Genomic DNA, 18,524 nt, shown 5'->3' with positions numbered 1-18,524 from the left:
ACAATAAAAAAGTCCTGGGAGGCGAAAGGAAGTTGTGCTGTTTCTGTTCCATATTAAGTCTCGAGCGTGAGATGTTTTCGTCTGTGTTCCAACATGCATTCTTGTTCATGTGCGTGCATCGGTTCGCGTGTGTGTTTTTTTGTAGCTCGTCTCGTTACTCGACTCCTGAGAGAGAAATAACTTCCATCTGGCAACCCCTGCCCGTCTCCGTATGTTGTTGACTGCTCTCCCCCCGGCTGCGGACCCTCCCTCTCCGCGAAAGGCTAATGCAGTTGCGTCAAATCCCAGCAGGGGTGCTCTCTTTGATGCCCACTGGCAGGATCCAGACTGTGGAAGCTCAGGGTTTCTCCATGTGTGTGAGTGTGTCTTAAGTATGTGCCTTTCTTATTGTCTGGAGGATTTTCAGATGCACACCAAAAAACAAACTCTATTCACCTCCCTTCTGGAATCTGTTTGAGCTGCAGATGGAGAAATGCAAAAGTCTGACCCCAAACAAACACAACACAAAGAGGATGCTGACGATAGGACGACTGACTCTTGTCTTAACTGAAAGATCTATTCATTTCCACACGGAGTATCTAAGAACTGTAGTCTACTACTTCCCAAGGTATGTACCGAGATGTCTCACAAAAGCGGCAACACAACTGCAAAAGCCACACAGTGGAAACACAACCACAACTGAAGTGAACGACTTGTTGCTGTCAAGTGAGCCTTCGTTTGTGAAAAACCCGGTCAATCCAGCAGCCGTTCTTTAAATTTGATGCTTGTCTATTTGAGGTGTTTTACGGTACAGGTCCATTGGAACACCCAAACAAAGAAGGCACCTGTACCGTAAGACCTCAAATAGACAAGCATCACTTTTAGTAGCTTTGTTTTGCATTTGTGTTTATTGCTTGTACAGCTTGTGTGAGATGTTGAAATAGGTGCAAGCATTTCACTTGGTGGACAAACGACAACATGTACAAGTACACATGAACCACAGGAAGGAAAAAAAACAATAATAATATTAATATTTGAAGTTTTATTACTAATTGAATAATTATTTTCACTTTTTAGGTCAGATGCATCGGTATTGGAGCATTTTCCAGCATCATAAAAATCTGTGCTGTATTTTAGAATGGTACGGTGTCAGAATGGTCCTGCGTGTTATAGAGTTTTTCATTGTATTATAAAGGTGAAAATATAAAATGTCAGGGCTCGCACTCACATTCTATACGTATCTGCTCCATCTCCGACACCTCCGAGATTGATTCCTTCAGGTCCTCGATGAATTTGAGCAGCTCCTCTGCACTTTGGGCACAGAAGTTAAGAACCTGCTTCTTGTCCGATCCGAAGGGCGAGAGGATGGTGATGCCGTGAGGGTAGTCTGAGGTCAACAGAGACAGAAGTATATGCTCTGAAAGTTTTATCCTTTATATTCAGACCAAAGGTTGGGGTGTTAACTTGGGAGTGTGATATGGTTTTCTTCATGTCACTGTGACTTACACTCGTTTTCAAACAGGTGGAACTGCATGCCCAGCAGGCCCATGGCTTTGCAGAACGTGTAGGCTGCAGGACTCTTCTTCTTTGGACAAAGCTTCAAGATCTGCACACAACGAGAAAATAATGAAAGGTATATTGAGTTATTAAGTAAGTTAAGTTTATGTAAAAGTTAAAAACAGAGTTGTAAAACATTACAGAATCCATTAAAGTGCATAAGAGACAGACCTGGTTCACATGAATTACCTGAAAGCCTGTTTAAACAGCATTATCAGCTTTTTATATGATTCCACAGAATCAGCTAATCTTAGAGGTGTAGGTGGAGTGTTTAAAAAAGATATAAAGTAGATTTAAGTTACTGGATACGTCATGATTCCATGGCAGAGTATTAGTGTCACTTAAAGAGGAACATTTTTTGAGTTTTCAAGAATTAAGTCATTATATTCACAAGTATAAAGTTGCAATTTAATCAGAAGCTGATTCTTGAAATCTCAGAATAACCATTTTTTAAAAACTTCCTGCTGTATGGACTTTTATTTTGTCATAAAACTTTTGAGTTGCACAAATTTTGGACTTTTAATCTCCTTGTGTTTGAACTTTTTTTTTTTTTATGTATATTTGGAGTTTTAGATTTATATCGTTGTTTGCACTTTGAGTTCATTACTTCCTGTTTTACTCTGAAGCTTCATTCCCTGTGTGTCTCTCTGACTTTACTTCCTGTGTTTTTCTGGTTTCCCTCCTTCCTGATTGTCTGCTCCAGCTCCCATGAGTCTCACCTGAGTTTCATTACCTCTGCCTCATTCTGTGTAAACAGTCTGAGTCCCAAGTGAGAGTGAGATGAGATGACACGTTGCTCTATTCAAGTTTGGGACTTTTCATTTTATGTTCTTTACTTTCTTCATGACTGTGTTTGAGGGACAGACTGATCTCATGTTCCGGCCTCATGTCTTAAAGAGTGGACAAAAGGTAATGTTCAGATATTTAATTTACTTTAATTTGAATGTATGGCATCATAATGCTAAAACTTCTGTTTCTAGATGAATTAGCATGTGTGTTCCCTGATATATTCTTTTTGTGAGTAAGAGAAAAGAGAAAGAGGTGAATAGTGCACGTTGTAATTTAGTGACAAAGGTTCTTTCCCTGGAATTTGTTCTTGTTTTTGCTCCCTGCGTTGCTGGTTTGTTTCCTCTTGCTTCCTGTAGTTTGAGTCTGGACTCCTAGTTTGCTTGTTTGAGTAAAATTACACTTCTTGCTTTTGATTCTGCCAGAAACACTTAATGTGACAATGAGAGCAGCAGGAGCAGTAACAACCCTGAATGACAATAAATGATTTTTGTCGCTTTTTTTCAACACAATATCTGGGATTATCCCCGAGATCTACAGATCACAGAACCGCCTCAAAGGAAGCTCGGCGAGAACAACTAATTTAAAACGCATTAGAAAAAGCAAATCGAGTCAATATTGATGTACACTGCAATTTTCAAAGTGTCCTGGTTCTGCTGCTGTAATTTGTATGGAAAACCTCTTCGAGCTTCTATCAGGATGGATTAGAGATGTTGCGGAGCTTTTTCATTCAATGACCTTCCCAGATATAGAGAGAGAGGAGGCGAATCTATTTCGCAGCACCACTGGGGAACATAATTTACCAAGCAAGGTGTATTAAACCAATACATCACATCGACACTTTAAATACTCCTTGACGTGTTTAAGCTGCAAGAACGGGGGCCAAATTTTTTGAAAAAGTCCCCATCGTTTAAACTCCCTAGTAAAAAAGTTTTCAAAGACAATTTCTCCCTCGCTGTCCGAACTGTCTGGATTAAAAGTGCACATCGCTAACTTTTCCGTCTGAATGAAGAGAATTCCCCTGTGATGGTGGGAGATAACTAGGTTTTCACCTCCTACCTGAAAATCAGCCTCTTCCTGCAGCTACTTATTGCGTATCATATAAAAGCAAAGGGGGGGAGGCCATATTGCTTTTTCTTTCGCTGGCGTGAAATCAACATATTTGACGTAAATGCCAAACAAGGACATATATACTGCAGTGGATCTTACATCCTAAAGGACTCTGTAGGGGACAGATCTTTTCTCATGAGCTCACTACAACTATGCATCTGTTATTAAAAGACATGGCTGGATGGGCCTGAGTTGTGAAACGACATAGGAGAAGAGAGGGGGCCTCGAGAAATGGCTCACAGTCAAAGTAAGTGATGGTGCGTTGAAGCTGTCACAACAAAATAAGCAGCTTTTCAGCTTGAGCATGTGCAGCAGCAGCAACAGTAAATATGAATCATTTCAAAGGAGGTCTGTGTCTTTTTGATTTACTCACCACAATTAGATCGTTGAAGAGGAAGACTTCTCTCTGGTGCGCCGCCTGCTTCTGGGCCTTGTTGACATCTGTCACCTCGAAAAGTCGACTGCAGCACACCAATCTTCTGTGAGGGACAGAGAGAACCTGCAGAGAGACACACACACACACACACACAGGTAAGTCTTCACTCACTCCGATTAAATGACTTGGAGGCTTAGAAAAGAAAAATCAATCAATGCCAGATGAAGACAGGAGGAGACTTTACCACCGGAGCTACACTTTAAATACGATGGACTCTGGCAACAGTACTAAAGTACACATTAATTACTGTGGTTAAGGGCTGAAGTATTATTAAAAAACCCAATTAAACTCAACAGACTGAAACAAACTAGTGACATAAACTGGGAGCTAACAGATCTTAAAATGTTAATCAGCGATAGATAAGAGTTAGTGCTCTCTCTATATCTTACAGGTATTTATTGTCTTTCCCAATATAATACAGAGGGTTTGAGTTTTTTTTTTACATTTTAGAACATGTAAAATTTACCTAATCATTTCTTTTGGTCATATCGAAGCATATGTGTGACACCGTGTCTGGAGAAGATCTTTAAAGCTACACTAAATAAGTCTTAGTGAGCAACGGCGCCCCCTGCAGCGACACTGATTATTTCAGTGGTTTTCCCACTACTGAACAGTGGATATTACCCATAATCCCCAGATTCCTGAACCAGAAAGGTTCCTCGCTGAATATCTGAGATAAACTAATCTACAATTCGGCAATATACTCTTGAACTTGCTGGGTCTGACTATGGATCAAATGTAAGGATGGATAATTATAATAATAATAATAATAATAATAATAATTAAGTGTTTTGGATAGATCGTAAATAGTGTGTGAAGGATAGCGATATATTTCCTTTGCTTTTCGTCTCATGTCGTCATCCTCTGTACAAAGCGTTCCCCGTCAGTATTTGATCAGAATAAGTGTTTTGTACTTGTACATTGAATGATTATGCCTTCCTCCAGTTGTGTCCCTTGAAGCCTCAAGCTTCTCTTTCTGGACTTAAGTGCTTTTCCAAGTTTAAGCAGATTACAGGGTGGGGGGGGGAGAAGATGGCTCATGCCTTCAGAGACTGATCTAATCATGTTCTTGTCTCGTCCGGCTTTCTGACTTCGATTGCTGCAGAAATCCCAACACCAGCTGAAAGGCAGCCGTTAGATCCAAATACACACGATCTGCGTTCAGTCTTCACTACTTTCAGATTTTTGTTTCATTCCCCCCCACCCCCACCCCCACCATGTGCTATTTGCAATGCAGCGAATGCACACAGCCTCTTTCTCTCCTGCTCTGCCATCACTCATCACTGCAGGGTTTACAGCCTGCAGCAGCCAGTCAGCCTGCTTTCTCATTACACTAATGTCAGAAACATGTAAAGACGTCATTAGCCTGAAATGCCTCCCACTCACGCTGGCAAAAAAAACAACAGTCCTTTTACTGACAGGATTAAGAAACAGTTTGACAGGAGAGTTTTCCAACGTGTTTCGTTAACTAAACTGCCACAGCTTCAAATTCAAGAAGGGTTGTTGCGTGGCTTTCATCACAACATCAAATATTTACGTCAAACCAAACTCCTATTATGGAGAAACCCATTAAGCCAAAATTATCCTGTGTGCAACTCCCGTGTAGCATAATATGTTTATAATCTACAATGCAGGGACTCGCACACCTTCAGGGATGGATTTTATTTTATGAGCAGCAATAATCACTTCCTGTCACAACAATCCATCATTGTTAACTGTATGACAGCTCTCTTTGTCATCCTAGGACTACTCATCTATCACTGAGAGAGACACTTGAAGGTAGACGGCTGTGTTTCCACCAAAGTTCCTCGATATCGAGGATGTACAGGAAGCGGCGCGTGACAAACCGATAAACGAGATGTAGAGTTACGCAATGTCATCGCTCTGACGTTGAGCGGGTTTGTGATGTGTGTTTGTGTGTGTAGAAAACAGCTAAGTTCTGGAAAATAACGAGATTACATTAGTTAGCTGTTATTATTCTCCAAACTCTCTTCAATACACATCTTAATCAACGTCTCACACAGGAAATGAAAGTGTCATGAAGGACGACAGTGGGACCAAACTCAACCCTTGTAAACCATGTGTACTTTGAGAAAACTTGAATAGTCTAGTATCAGAGGTCACTAATGGTCAGACCGGATGTCCTTAGAGGTTTTGAAGAAATCTTTAAATCCAGCTCTTATATGTGGATACAATATATATGTCGATGTGAGATGAGAGAAAGAAACTTGGCAACTTTTATCTATATTTCATTAAGGATTGGAACGCCTTGCACTGATAAGATTCAATCAGAATTCCCCGAACTGTTTAAGTATTTAAAAAAAAAAGCCTTTCAGTGTTATGAGTGGGCATGGAGAACACATTCCCCCATGATTCAGAGTAGTCAGTCAATTATCAAACTGACTACTTCTGCCCGTGTGTCTGTCTCAAGCTTTCAGACCTGCAACGAACTCCGCACATTCTCCTGAAATCCCCCGGAAGGGGCTGCGTGCGAGACGCAAACGTCCGAGTCAGCTGCTCTTTGAACAGTTAAAGGGGAGTCTTAATGACGGCAGTGGTTAACGATGTATCTTGCAGGAGTAATGACCTGAGGTAATGGTCGCGCTGCTGATGAGACATTTAATGGCTAATAAATGTGCTCCGTCAAGGCTACTAAGGCTAGGTGGTAGTGACGAGGCCTTGAATAATGAGTGAGTCACTCGGCACTAAGTTGTGTGTGTGAAGTCAAAGTGGTCAACTCTGCCTATTTATTCAACAAAACTCATTAAAAACAGGAAGTGTGATCAGTGTGTGTCTCCTGAGATTGTGTTGTAATAATAACTTTGTTGTATGATTACGGAACAATGGGTCACTAGAGGTATTACAACTGCTGTTTAGAAGCTGTGGCTCATCGATATGAAACAACCGGGCAAAGGCTGTAGAGAGTCTGATGAAGGAAATGGTAACTGTACCATTGACTTGGTCAGGGATGAGTCAGTTTTAGATAAAACATGATCAAGGTTTGTGTTTACACTCATTTTTGTTCCATCTTCAGGACATTAACAATCATAAACACTGGCTTTCCTTGTGTGTGTGTGTGTGTGTGTGTGTGTGTGTGTGTGTGTGTGTGTGTGTGTGTGTGTGTGTGTGTGTGTGTGTGTGTGTGTGTGTGTGTGTGTGTGTGTGTGTGTGTGTGTGTGTGTGTGTTAAAAACTTTCACCTCGATCACGATTAACGAACGATCATTTAAGAACGACCGCGCTTCACACAAACTGACGATCACATTTATTTAATTATTAATCGATGATGTTAGTGTTTGTTAACTTGTAATGTGAGCGCAGGTCAGAGGGTGAGTGAGGATTTGTTAGGTCTGTTAGAGTTTATACATGTCTGTTTTGATACATTTTCAGTTAATTTGTGTGTGTGTGTGTACTGTTATTCCCTCTGTCTCCTGTATATTTATGAGAATATGTGGAGTCGTCCTTGCTTCTTCAAAAGGCTAATTGGGGGTTTAGACCTGGTTTCACTGCAGGGTTAAAGCTGCTCTAATCCACATTTGTAATATTAACAGAGGATTAAATTATTATGTGAAACCTGAAAGGGATCAGTCATAGTGACAAAACCAATAGAAACAAACAGTTCCCTCAGGAGGAAGCAAATCTCAGCCTCACTCTCATCAGGCAGCTGTAAACACAACTTTAAATGAATGACAGAGTTGCGTTAACAACTGGTTGTGCTGCCCTCAATGGTCAAAGACGTCCAGTTAAACAGGTTAAAGGGTTAGGGGTTATTGTTAAGTTAGTTGCCGTGAAGGGCTAAGCCGTGCGCTTACCGTCTTCATGCCCACAATAGACTGCTCAACCTTGGAGACGTAGGTGACGTGGTCTTCGTTGGAGCGTAACTCCCTCAGCTGTATTCTCTCGTAGATTCCCACCACCATGTCTCTGGGGATATCTGCTCCATCATCCACACCTGAGATGAGAAAATAGTCTAATTACACACCAGTGTACACACGTCACAGGGAGGCTGCTTTTCATTTTTCCCCGACAGTCTCGTTCCTCTGGCAGTGTCTTTAAACTTTTCTGCCATTCACTGTTGCCATTCAGTAACGACAGAGGGAAATGTGAGAGGAGGACATTTCCCGGTTATGTCCGCACAGCTGTACGCCATGTGGTGTGGTACATTGAGTTTTCAATGGGGCAGGGTGTGTTTGGAGAAAATAGCGAGGCTCCCTGGGAAACTGCGGAGACACAGGTGCAAATTATGTATGCAGGGGCTGTGAATGTAAGAAAATGGCCTTACATAATTGTTCATTACATATGATAGCAGTGTGATATGGGTTTACCATGTGAGTATTATATAACCATGAGATCATATTGTGGGCAGCTGTGGCTCAGGAGGTAGAGCGGGTTGTCCACTAACCAATCGGTCGGTGGTTCAATCCCCATCTCCCCCATTCCAACTGCCGAAGTGTCCTCGGCAAGATACTGTACCTCTGACTGCTTTGCCGGGGACTGTTGGGCCTTATGCACCATAGGTGCCATTTTATTTGTGTCACTCCTCCCATTTTCACCTTCGCCAAGGAGTTTTCATTCTGTTTGTTTGTCTATTGGTTGATTTGTTGGCAGGATTATGCAAAAACTATTAACTCGGTGGAGGACGTGGCCAGGACCTATAAAGAACCCGTTAAATTGATTTCTTTATGACAAATAAATCATTTAGGTTATCAGAGCACTTCCATCTTTCTTTTATATTTCAACTATAAGAACTAGACAATCATTGTTCGGGCTTGGCGGAGGTATACACTCGATTGAGCGCTATTCATCACTGCAGAATCTTGTTTTACCCAAATTTCCCATTTAGATATGCTTCTCCTTTTAAAAGGGAGGTGAACTCCTTGTGCAACACTGACACATCCTCCCAGATAGAAATAAAGAAATCATAAATAACACAGTACAGATGCCATTTTTCAGTGGGCTGGCGCACCAGATTAATTTAGGTGGAAGCTGGTCTGTCTGTGTTATGTTGAACCATTGTGCAGCAGCTCTGACTCTTCCCTTCTGTTTTAATTGAGATAATGAATGCTCTTTGGTTCTTCATTACTATTGGTTTCTGGGGTATAATTGCATTTCACCTCAGCCAATTAGCTGAGTGAACTATTCTTCTGTGGAAGAGACGTGAGTGAGGAGAAACGGAGAGAGAACAGACGAGGGACGGCGGCTGAATAAACAGACGGCGTAATATTGTGACGGAGAAAAAACAAGATAAGATAACGGATGCACAGAGAGAGAGAGAGAGAGAGAGAGAGAGAGAGAGAGAGAGAGAGAGAGAGAGAGAGAGAGAGAGAGAGAGAGAGAGAGAGAGAGAGAGAGAGAGAGAGAGAGAGAGAGAGAGAGAGAGAGAGAGAGAGAGAGAGAAAACAGTGAGCTGAGCAGAAGACAAATGTAAAGTCGGGGAGAGAGCGACATGTTTTAATTCACGTGAGATACCGAAATTGATTTTCCAACTTAATTTAATTGCGGCGGGAAAAGTCTGCATGAATTTATTAAACTTGTTCTGCAGCGACCTCGGTGTTCCCCAGCTGATTTCACAGAGGGAGAGCAAAACCTGTCTCTACCTCGGCGCTCGGCGAATGAGCATCTGTTTGACGAGAACAACAGGCGTCTCCTGTCTGTCGCTGTGACCTGTGATTGTGTAAAAGCACAACGGGCAGGGGGGGGGAATGTAATCTTACATTTATCATCTAGATCAATGCAGGGAGGTTTGACTCACTTCCAATGATTCATCTGTGGATCTGCTGCCACCACAGGACATATTCATCAGGGAACACTTTACTTTTAATTTACACAAAAAAAAATTGTCAACGTAAAAAAAAATATATTTTCTTGTCGTATAGGCAATGTTGTGCTGAAAAAAGATACCAGGCATTGGCACGTATAAACCCTCTTTAATGTGGCGTATAAAGGCCAGATTAAAGCATTCAAAAATGGCAAAAACACCCCAGGTCTCTGAAGGGTTAATGTATTTACTTGAGTTTTATTTGTCATATGTAAGTTAACACAAGGTCAATGCTACAGCGAAAAATGTTGGAAGAGAAGAAAGGGTAACAAGCGATAAGCAGTAAGAGCCTGTCCTGTCGCCGCTCCGTCGTGCGCACAATCCATATTGCTCGGTTATTGACCTTCGGTTGGACAGTATTTGTCATGATGCATTGTGGGAAACAATGAGTGCACCAGTAGTCACTAAACATTCAGCGTTCAACAAACGACCCTAGTCTTTGTGCTGTTCTATACCTGAGATTGGTGTCGGCAGTACTTTTTATATTTGCTGAGTCGGCTTCCTGTGTGCATGTTTTGAGCAAACTACTTACTGAGTGAACTATTTAGCGCAAACATCACTTCTCAGGTGACAGCACATGCACATACGCTCCTAAAAGACTAACCTCCCTGCTTGAGCTGGTAACAACCACTAATTTCTGTCACTCTAACTTAATGGGCCTCTACACACACACGCACAGACACACACAGACACACACAGGCAGGCAGATGTGATGCTGTCTTACCTCGCAGGTTGCGTATGAAGTCCTCCAGCAGCATCTTGCGATCGGGCTTGATGTTGGGGCTGTACATGTCGGTGTTGAGCAGGATGATGGCGAAGGCCAGGATGAAGATGGTGTCCGGGTTGTGAAACTGCTGCACCACGTCAGGGTTGCACATGCAGTAGCGCTGGCTGTTGGTTTAAAGGAGGGAAAGAACGATTAATTTCTTTTAATGTAAGGAACAAAAGGTGTATAAAGAAAAGAAGAACACAGGTGGAGGGTAAAGAAGGTGGAAATGCGAGGGATGAATTGAAGGAGTAATAGTTGTGGGTTATGACCATTGACTGTGTTTATCGATTGAGGATGCATCTCTACTTTGTGTTTTACAAAAATGAAGCCAATATATCATGGATACATGAGCTGCCATCTTGTGCTGTTGACGTAATTCAGACACAGACAAAACAAATGAAACAGCAGTACCACTGGAAATTGTAGGTGGCAGTGTTGCCAATATTTCAAGCCAGACGACCATATAGGACATGAGGAAGAAAGTACAAGTTGGTAAATTAGACCACGTTTACGACTCATCTGCTTTTGCCTCCTCTACCGTCGCCATGTTTGTTTTTGTAAGAAACTTTCAACTCTGCACCGCCCTCTAGTGGATGTATTGCTTAACAACCAGGCCGGTAAAGGACGCATGGTGACAGTTGCATCGTTTGAGACGGAGGTTCATTACAGTTCACACAGTGAAGGCAGCCTTAATGAGCCTCAACATGGAGGAGGCAGCGTTTTAATGACCCACACTGCAGCTAGCCACCAGGGGGTGATACAGACGATTGGGCTTCACTCTGAAAAGCTGTGTTGTCGCCCATGCCTTTTGGGTAGTCTTGAGTCGTGACGGCAGACGTAAACATGGAGGAATGACAGAAGGAGAGCAAGGGACCGAGTAGTTAGAGGCGATGGTAAGTACAGAGTGAGATGAATTAGTAAAATATAAGGGACGGGAAGACGAGGGAAGATGAGAAGGGGTAACAGATGGAAGACAAGTCGTATATAATTTGTTATTCTCAGCCTCTACAGGCATCCCTCACTGCACAACATGCTCGTAAAATGCCTCAACACAAGCTGAGCTGAGCGTGAGTGTCGCACCAAAATAGGAGTTATGGCTTTAATTTAGCTCGTGGCTTCATTGGAAGCAGTTAGCCGCCCCTCAGCAGCAATGAACCCCTCAGCAGGTGCTGTGCTCAAACACCGTCTCTCTGTACAAACACAGTCATCCCACTGGACCGGATGCTTCCACGGATCACTGTGAAATAAGTGTGGGTGCAACAAAAAAAACCAAAAGACTATCTTCTGTGATTTACCCCCCGTCTTGGAATCGTTTTGTTTACGAAATAGAATAATAAAGTTCCATCCCTCTGTTGTTTATTTGCTGACACTACACAAACGCTGACAAAGTCCACTGAGTCCTTAGCCATAATTAAACACTCTGCAACATTTATGGGCCGGGGTGCTGGATTTACGCAGGTAGTTACTGCGCCGGAGAGAAGAAATATGACGTTGGAAATCCCTGATGTGGCTTCTTTTTTTCTGCAGGACACAACACAGGATCAGTTTAATCCCCGAAACAACTACATATCAGAGGTGGAGAACGGACATTTGTGTCGTTGTGTGGTTATGGAAGCCGGGAATCGAACAGTTTTGCAGACATGTATTGGGTGTTTGCATACGTAGTGCTCTGATGGTAGAGAGAGAGAGAAATTGATTCCATCTCTGTGAAGTGCACGAATACTTCCTGGTAAGCAGATGGATAAACAACAGTACATCTAGATCTCATCAGATATATACAGTGTAAAGGGGAATGAGATGTGTTTTTGTGGATCCTGTGCGTCGGAGTGTATGATCGTTACTTTAATCAGTCATTTCCACACAGCACCTTTTTGCAGACCCATTGAGCTGCATGATTGGACTCTAATGTCTGTGTGGGGCTGAGTAAAGACACGTGTATTGATATGCATGCAGTGGGTTAACACCTGTGAGCCTTGCATGACAAAGCTTGAGGTTGTATGTTTATGCTTGTTTCTATAAAGGCCTTTACAATGGCTCAATTTCTTTTTCTATTTCAAATCTCACTTGTGTAGTTTGGTTCATTCACTAAAGCCGTTTTTCAAACATGGACTTTAACACATGAGGAACGCAGCAGGAGACTTCGGGTCAGACGCGTTCACAACACCAGTCAAATCATCACCAAAAGGCTCTGGAATCTCAGCTTCTTTCCAAGTTGACGTCTTTATCTGCATCTTCTACATCAGTTGAAATCCAGAAAGTAGGGGTCATGCATTATTATGGAAACAATGATTTTAATTTGATTGAAATGTCTATCAATGAGGAGAATGAGATTCATATTCATTGTGTGTTGGCGGCGCGCTCCTCAGACAGTATTTGTTTAAGCATGATAATCACAGGGCTGTGCACAGATGCTTATTCACATCTCAGCGGATGGAAATCGTGACTCGGCAGCAACCAGTGATTATGTGCTTGTCTTTGAATCATGCAGTGCAGCAACACACAGTGGAAAAACCCTTCACGGAAAGACACACACAATAACGAGGGTGAAATGGCACAAGATGCTTCTCTCTGAATGGAATTTGGCATTTTCGGTCGCGACAACTTTTCTCTCAGATGGTGCAACACATCACTAATTCCTGCTTGTTGCATGAAAACCATGATATATGGGTCAAACGGGAAAATGTATGCGAGTGCAGGATGAGTAAATACGAGTATCCTGTTACTACGCCGTGATTCAGAGATGAAAACACACGCTGCATGTATCTGCAGCATCGGGACTCTGGCTCATATTTGCTCATTCATTAGCACACTGACGCAGCAGATACTGAGGCTGCTGGCTGCTTTTCACTTTTCCACCCCTCACTCTCGTTCGCTGCTGCTTCAAATCCCCTTCGTGTGTGTGTGTGTGTGTGTGTGTGTGTGTGTGTGTGTGTGTGTGTGTGTGTGTGTGTGTGTGTGTGTGTGTGTGTGTGTGTGTGTGTGTGTGTGTGTGTGTGTGTGTGTGTGTGTGTGTGTGTGTGTGTGTGTGTGTGTGTGTGTGTGTGTGGAGTCATATCAAAGCCCAGGAGCAGAGGAGGCAGGCACAGAGAGGCAGCAGCGGTTATGCAATGCCAGTTATTTATAAACCCTCCTCGCTCGTTCCTTCCCCCCCCCACCCTCGTTCCTTCCTTCTTCCCTTTCCCAGTTCATGGCCCTTCCCCCCCCCTCACCCTTTCTTCCAACTAATACCACACATGGACGCAGGCTGATATCCAAACAGTACCAGTGCCAAACCTTTCTGCCCACTGACTCCGACAACGGCACCATTTTTTTCTCTCCTCGTCGGGGCACCTCCACATCTGTGACAGGTGGTTGTTGCTCAAACGGCGACACGGAAAAAAACCAGGCGACGTTACCACACAGCGCCACAGATGCACTTTGTCTCCCTGTCGCAAATTTGCTGCCAGAGATTACACGACGGTTTCGGCTTTTTCACACGAGGGCTTTTTTTGTCGACATCTAATTGTAGCCGAGCAGAGGGGAAAGGAGAGTGTGTGTTTGGCAGCGCGTCTCAACTCCTCACATTATAACTGTTACAGAGGTTCATGCATATTTATGGGAGTCCATGCTTTCTCCATTACTCCTGAGAAATGTGTAGTGCATCTCATTCTGCGTGCATGGCTGACTGTCGTTATTTTTTTATTTAATTTTGTCATACAAGCACGTTTTCCTGCCTGTAAAAATGTATTATTTGCTCCCATCCTTATCTCTAGAAACTTGATTTTGTGCAGCACTGGAGGATAAGTTTGTCCCCGAGGTAATTCTCTGAGTGGCAGTATTTTATTTCACCATTTAACACCCACTGAATATCAACACAGCCAGCTTTACTTTACAGCAGGATCTAAATGAGACCAGCAGGACAAATGAGGGTTATTCTGATGATAAATACTCCTACGAGCTATTACATTCTCCTCCTATTTTCTCTGCACACGAATGTTTCTGAACATTGGTACATGTTTGCAGACATGTATTTTTTTAGTTGCTTGGTGTTTTAATTGCGATTTGTTGAGGTAAAAATGGTTGTTATGGGCGTTTAGCCAAGCTGCTTAGCACTACCCGCGTGTTACCGTTACATCTGCATCTCCCATGCATGTGAAAATAGACACGAGCTCGGTTTCTGCCACAAACAACACAACACAATTTGACGACAGTGAGTCAGTTCACTAAGCTTTTCTTCATTGAGTCACTGAAAATGTTCTGGGCCCCTCCCATCTATGAGCTTAGTGAAAAAATGGCCTGTTTTGGAACTGGAAAAACTCTCTAATCTTTTCCCTAAACTTTAAATGCTGATAACAACAAGAAAGAAACCAAACTTAGTTTTTGGAAATTCTATAACGTCTGCAGCCGATCTGCTCCCTGTACAGTAGGAGTGAGAATACATGTCAGATAAACTCTTAGGGCAAACGCTGCTTTTCCAATTACCTGAAGGCCTCGATAAGACGTTCCACCTTCTGGGCTTCTCCCTGGACACGAATGTGGGCCTGAAACTTCCTCAGCGCTTCGTCCAGCTCCATCCCCGAGAAGTCCATCTCATCCACAACACAGCTGCGGAGAACACAGAGGAAAAGAGAGAGTAGTTGAATTAAAAAAACTACATATAGTACATCCTTATATTCACTGTATTATATCAAGATGATATAAGTATCTTTATTGTGGTGGGATGTGTAAAAACTGTGGATAAACTGTCAAGATCAATTCTCATCTGTTTCTTACTGCGGTACTCTGCTGGCTGCAGGTATTAGCCACGCACGGACACCAGGGATAAGACCGGGCCCGGCTATCTCCTCTGAGCCACAGCTGCCGAGACTCGCACACATCCACGTGCCAACCCACACACACGCGACCCCTCTGGGCTTAAGATCCCCCCATTACCTGACAAGCCCGGCTTAATGACTTTAATTAAAAAAAGCAAAATACCCCTGCCGGTGAGTTCGGGGGGGGGGGAATAAACGTGGCCAATCTGGAGGTGAAGTTAGCTTTTGAAGTGAAAGGTGACTTTGGAAACAAGTTGGGAGTTTTTTGGTTTCATTTAAGTTTCTCTCTCTTTCATGTGAGATTTGCTCTAGAGACACAAAGCGGAATAATAATCAAACTATGACATTTTTACACTCGACCGGCTTTCAAGTGGAACTCCAAACCAATCTATACTACTACTACTTCTATCTTTACTTATACTCTTTTTACTTCAGCTTCTACTGCCAAGTAAAGCCTTCCTACTGTATTTTTGTAACTATAGTACTACTACAGCCCTTCTCCCTGTAGCCCTTACACACAGGTCTGCACACTTATCCGTCTTCAGGCTTTGCATTGATGTCATTCATTGTGGACAGCCTAACAAAAAACATATCCCTAAACTTAACGATGACCAATTCATGCCTAACCTTAACCACAATGCAATATTATCACTAAGCTTAACCAGGACCTCAGACATTAAGTTTTGTCTTAACAGGACCAATCTTTGGTCCCCATTAGGTCTACTGGTCCTGACTAGGTCAGTGTTCATCCTGGAAAAAGGTCCTAAAGAGGTAATAAAAACGAGTACACACACGCGCACAGTAAATTAAGATGGATTTACTGTGAACAAAGCGAGTTAATGAGTTGAGTACTTGACTGTGACACATGCTGCTCCAGCAGAAAGATAGCTGAATCTACAGTACTGTCTGACGCACCATGTCCCAGCACAGACCACAGCAAAGCAGCTGAGAATAAGAATACCACCCTGTACAAGCATTGTACCAATATTACAAGAAATACTTCTACATCTACTGCTCATATGTCTATTACAGCAACTTGAAATTTCCACGATTCCCGATACCAAGGTAAAAAACAAAACAATAGATCCTAGTTACTACAACACAGCTTTAGCTACACTACTACTACCACAGGGAACTTTGTGGCTTTGAGAAGCCTCATCATGCTTTTGGACTTGACGGCGCTGGCGTTGTCGGAGGTGTAGGGCTGTCGTGCTAGCTGTCGAGCCTCTCTGATCGCCCGCCTCATGATTCCGTCGCCCTCTCCTCCTCTCCTCTTCTCCTCTCTCCTTTCTTCCCTGGTTGTCACTCCTCGTTCATGCAGCGTCAGACGAAATGCTCTCCAGCCGAGTTACATCAGCTCCCACTTTCCCCTTCCGTCTCTTCCACACACGTATGTTATCATATGTAGACTTTGCTGATCTGTGATGTCTGAAAGTACGTTTTTAATTGTATGTTTGCAAAGACGTGATAAAGGGAAATATCAGTCCAGATGGAACCATATTTTACACAGCCGATGAGACGATGACAGATTGAAAACAGATTTCATTTTTCCTGTTCAACAAGTTCGCTATATTATCAGTAAATGAGTCCTCAGGGTGCCACATCTCTCTGAGCCCGAATCCATAACCACATTTTGGCTTAATTGACTTGAGACGTTTTAACTATTGTTGTTTATGCGTGAAGAAATGTGATGAGAACGAGGTGCCATTAGCTCAATAAGGAAAGGAGGAATATTCATGGATAAGGAGACTGACAACCACAGCTCAAATATAGACACACACACACACACACACACACACACACATTTAGGCCCAGTAATTCACCTGTGAGTGACTTTCCCATTAGACTGCAAACCCCTCACCCACTCTCATGTGACTATCCAAAGCGCTTCCACACACACTTTACACACTCCCATCATGCCCCTCTTCAACATCACTTATGCGCTGAGTGCTGCCGCGCGACAAGCTCTTTAGAAAATAAAGAAAACATACATTTATCCAAATCTGTGCTGCGAATTAGAGTTTGAAGCCTTAAAAGCATAATAGTGTTAATACTCATGGCGGCGTCCGTTTAAGCAGATATGGATATTAGATGAGGCACTGAACTTGGTGGAGTGCTGTGTTGTGTTGCATGTGACCTTGCAAAGGCTGAAAGTGTGTTCTTGGTTTGATAACTTGAAGAGAGGATAAAAGAAAGATGTGCTGCGTTTCCTCCGGTTGATATGCAAATGTTGAAGTAAGTGGTGAATAGGAGGAAGTAATAGAATAAAAAAAGACAATTACTGAGATAAAGGAAGGGAGGTTTTACAAAAGAAGGAAATAAGAGTAGACAGAAAGTGTGTGTGTGTGTGCGTGCGTGCGCGCGTGCGGGGGAGCGGACCTCTGCAGTTTCAAAGCAAATAAAATGCAATCAGTGTAATGACCTCGACAGAAAATTACAGGGTGAAGTGAATCGTGTGTGTGTCAACACATTGTTTGATGACTAACACTAGAAGGTGGCATCTGTCCTTGTTCTCTCAGCCCCCTGGGTTCATCCGCTTTTATTTCTATCACTTTATTTTTATCCTGTTGTGCGTATATATATGTTTTATGTGTGTCAATGCTTCTTTAGGAATATTATTTTAGTTGCTAAAAGCTTGAAAGCATAAATAATATAATTACTTATTTGAATTATAGTAAATTAATAATATACTACAATATATATTATATACAATATTATATATAATAAAAGTAGTTGTATCCATATATATATTATTATTCATTGTTTAATAATAATGCTTAAAACATAACCTGTGTGTCACTATGTTATCATTTACTATCTTTGTATACATCTGTTATAATGTGTCCTATACTTCATCACTTAAATGCTAATTAATACAGCTTTTAATGCAGCTTGAGTCATTCATTGAGGATTTTTAAGTTCTTGAATAATTATGTTTACAAAAATATACAAACACAAACCAGAGGAAAATACCACAATGAAAAAGTACATGCACAAATTGGCTCAACTACACAAATATCCCATATACACACATGTGTCACACACTTTGTCATCTCCCTGTGCTCCAATCACAGAATATTACTTGATCTAAGTTGGTGGTTCAGGTTTAATTTAAAGATGTCATCAGTGAAACCACAGGCAAAATATCATGACCAGGAGCTATACATCATCTATATATCTCAAAAGCTTTATTTACATCATCAGATGACAAGTAAATTGCTCTTTTCTTAACTTCTCATCCATCAAAAATAATGTCAATAAAACAGCAGCTGTGCTT

The 18,524-nt window shown here is 42.2% G+C and overlaps 1 protein-coding gene across 5 annotated transcripts in view; it reads right to left on the bottom strand.

The window, feature by feature from the left end:
- iqsec3a (IQ motif and Sec7 domain ArfGEF 3a) overlaps positions 1-18,524 on the bottom strand; it is an 88,983-nt gene that overhangs the window by 8,132 nt on the left and 62,327 nt on the right. For all 5 annotated transcript variants that reach the window (XM_035147131.2, XM_035147132.2, XM_035147133.2 and 2 more), the window contains 6 exons: positions 14,916-15,038; positions 10,410-10,576; positions 7,680-7,819; positions 3,806-3,931; positions 1,486-1,585; positions 1,208-1,366 (listed from right to left, as the gene is read on the bottom strand). In XM_035147131.2, the coding sequence (XP_035003022.2) occupies positions 1,208-1,366; positions 1,486-1,585; positions 3,806-3,931; positions 7,680-7,819; positions 10,410-10,576; positions 14,916-15,038 (815 nt within the window). The remainder of the gene's footprint in view (positions 1-1,207; positions 1,367-1,485; positions 1,586-3,805; positions 3,932-7,679; positions 7,820-10,409; positions 10,577-14,915; positions 15,039-18,524) is intronic.

Source organism: Hippoglossus stenolepis, chromosome 22 (assembly GCF_022539355.2).
Source record: "Hippoglossus stenolepis isolate QCI-W04-F060 chromosome 22, HSTE1.2, whole genome shotgun sequence".
Classification (NCBI taxonomy): domain Eukaryota; kingdom Metazoa; phylum Chordata; class Actinopteri; order Pleuronectiformes; family Pleuronectidae; genus Hippoglossus; species Hippoglossus stenolepis.
The sequence above is the reverse complement of the archived record's forward strand: the minus strand, read 5'-3'. Positions and strand labels throughout refer to the sequence as shown.